Source organism: Priapulus caudatus, unplaced genomic scaffold, assembly GCF_000485595.1.
Source record: "Priapulus caudatus unplaced genomic scaffold, Priapulus_caudatus-5.0.1 Scaffold193, whole genome shotgun sequence".
NCBI lineage: Eukaryota > Metazoa > Priapulida > Priapulimorpha > Priapulimorphida > Priapulidae > Priapulus > Priapulus caudatus.
The window spans coordinates 220,704-223,203 of NW_014577254.1; the positions used below are offsets into that span (position 1 = coordinate 220,704).

The 2,500-nt window shown below is 34.4% G+C and overlaps 1 protein-coding gene across 5 annotated transcripts in view; it reads right to left on the bottom strand.

The window, feature by feature from the left end:
* Positions 1 to 2,500, bottom strand: part of LOC106807066 (E3 ubiquitin-protein ligase FANCL-like) — a 28,967-nt gene that overhangs the window by 14,892 nt on the left and 11,575 nt on the right. For all 5 annotated transcript variants that reach the window (XM_014809294.1, XM_014809293.1, XM_014809295.1 and 2 more), the window contains exons 5-8: positions 1,965 to 2,061; positions 1,616 to 1,681; positions 1,212 to 1,365; positions 880 to 963 (exon numbers count right to left, since the gene is read on the bottom strand). In XM_014809294.1, the coding sequence (XP_014664780.1) occupies positions 880 to 963; positions 1,212 to 1,365; positions 1,616 to 1,681; positions 1,965 to 2,061 (401 nt within the window). The remainder of the gene's footprint in view (positions 1 to 879; positions 964 to 1,211; positions 1,366 to 1,615; positions 1,682 to 1,964; positions 2,062 to 2,500) is intronic.

A 2,500-nucleotide genomic window follows, 5' to 3' on the forward strand; every position in this document is an offset into this window, starting at 1 on the left:
TGATAACTTTTTTTCTCCGGAAACATTGTAGAACCTGTTAACTTCTGCAAGTTTTTACCCGATGTTATGAAAATTTATATTTGTATTAAAAATTTATATTAAAATTTACATTTAAAAATTTAAAAATAAAATTAAATTTAAAAATATAAATATAAAAAAAATTCCATTTTAAATTTCCATTTAAATTTATGATTGTCATGAAATATATATATGTATACCACCAACACACTAATGATATTTTGACTTGTGTGGAAAGGAAATGCTTTTATATGGTAGCACTATTTTCCCGTTTTTCCGTTGTACACTCTAGGTATTATCCGCTCTTGATTATATCTATGACTACTCATATGTAGCGCAGTATATCCGTGATTCTTCAAGGGTTTGTTTAATTTAGTTTGACTCAATTGTATGAGTTGGCGTGTGCTAATTCACTTTAAATTCTAATTAAGGCCAAAACAAAATATAGGTGTGGTTACCGTTTAATGCCGAAAAAAAATAGGGTAGGTAGGTAGGGAAAACATTTTATTTTATTGAAACATTTTATTTACAAACCCTGTCCGAAGGATGTGCGTTGTGCCTTTTGAAGCAGGAACTGTCCAATTCATTTTTTTTTTTTTTATATTTTTTTTTTTTTACTTTAAAGAAAATTGACAATAAAATGTTTAGGGTCGCTGGGAATAAATAGGGTCGGTCGGGAAACGGTAACCACACCTATATTTTGTTTTGGCCTTTGGTAATTTTTGCAAATTTGCTGGAAACATTCAGACAGTCAGTGACCTCAGCTGAGAAAATATAAAAAGGTTCAATATATCATACAAATGTTAACTGACTGGTGCATACAATTTTAACTCAAACACAAAGCAAAGTACACTAACATACCATACTCTGCTCCCATGAATATACACTCTGGTAATGCACGTGGATGTTTAGGGTCTAACAGCACTTGCAATGATGCATTGTTACCTGCGAAATAATAAAGGTAGAACGATATCAATACTTAGTAGATATGTAACTGAAAGTAGCTCAGATAGAAGAAAATTGCATCTAGAATTCAAAAGATTTTCTGGCGCAACAATGCCACTAGACATGCAAAATTTTCAAAGAAAGCATACAATTGTTAGGCTTGTCATTTTCAACTTGTTACCGGGCACGGGTACAAGCTGCTGCTATATGAGAGGCATTGCCGTGGCAACCAGATCAGCTTCACTCACCGAGAACGAGGCGGCGGGTAGAACAGCTGGGAGATGGATTCTCAGGATCGATAACCCAGGCATTGCTGTCGATTTCATCGAGCATTATCCATAGATCCTGGTGACTACTCAGCTCTGCAGTGAACTGTTCCACGACGTCATTCAGGCTTGTACTCTTCCATGTAAAAAGTCCAAAGAGTGCTGCGCTTATAATAAAAGTCGACCTGCACTGACACTGACGAGAATGCAACCAACAGAAGTAAACAGCAGATACAATCGATGAGAGTAAACTACAATTATGCTGTAAGACTGGTAAAAATGACACATGCACCATATGCAGTATACACTAACACCCACATGCATGCACGCACACATATATAATTCTATAAATTATAGATCAGTCATTTTTAAACCTGTGTGCTCACAGTTTTCCAGTGTACTTCGAATTGAAGGGGAAGATCAGCTTTAAATTCTGGTGAAACCTTTGGATACTGAAACACAAATACTTCCTGATCATCTTTGCTAATTTTGATGATTAAGAGAATTTTATTATTTGCTCATCGCATCCTTTACAGAACAAACACATTCAATCTGTATAATAATTAAGAAACAATTAATACAGCAAACCAATTCTAAAATTTAGATTATTCATCACATAAAACATTGTTTATAAACTAAAATGTGAGTTTCTCAAACGTTTTGAATTTTTGTAAATGAATTAAACTTTAAAAGCATTTTAAATTAAGGTATGTTACAACCATTAACATGTCTTACCTGAGGTGAAATTAATATTTTCAGAATGTGCTCTCTACCCCTGTCATCTTTGACCATCAAATGCAGTTCCTTGAAGTCCGAATCTATGTAGATAAGCCTGTTTCATAACCAATAGGGATATAGTTCACTACATGCTTTTTGAATACAGTAGACATTTCTAACTAGCCATTTTACCAATCACTGTGTACGAATATGGAGACGTTTCAAATGCATTGTCACCAATCTCTGTAGTGTAGGACTATACGACATTGTTCAATAAACACATATCTATATATGTATCAAGAGTAGGCCTACATAATGGGAGAAGAGTATGACACTGTTTTAACAGCATTTTGCGTAGTTTTCAACTTCAATTTATTCTATCAATATGTGAATAAATATATTCAAACTTTACCTTGTTTTCGTCACGAATTCTCCTGTAACCTCGTACTTAGGTGAGGTAGGCAGCGGGTAAGGGAACAGGGTAGAAGATGCGCAAGACGTAAAGCAAACACGAACTAGTGAAGTAACGTACCACAAGCGACTGTATTATTAGC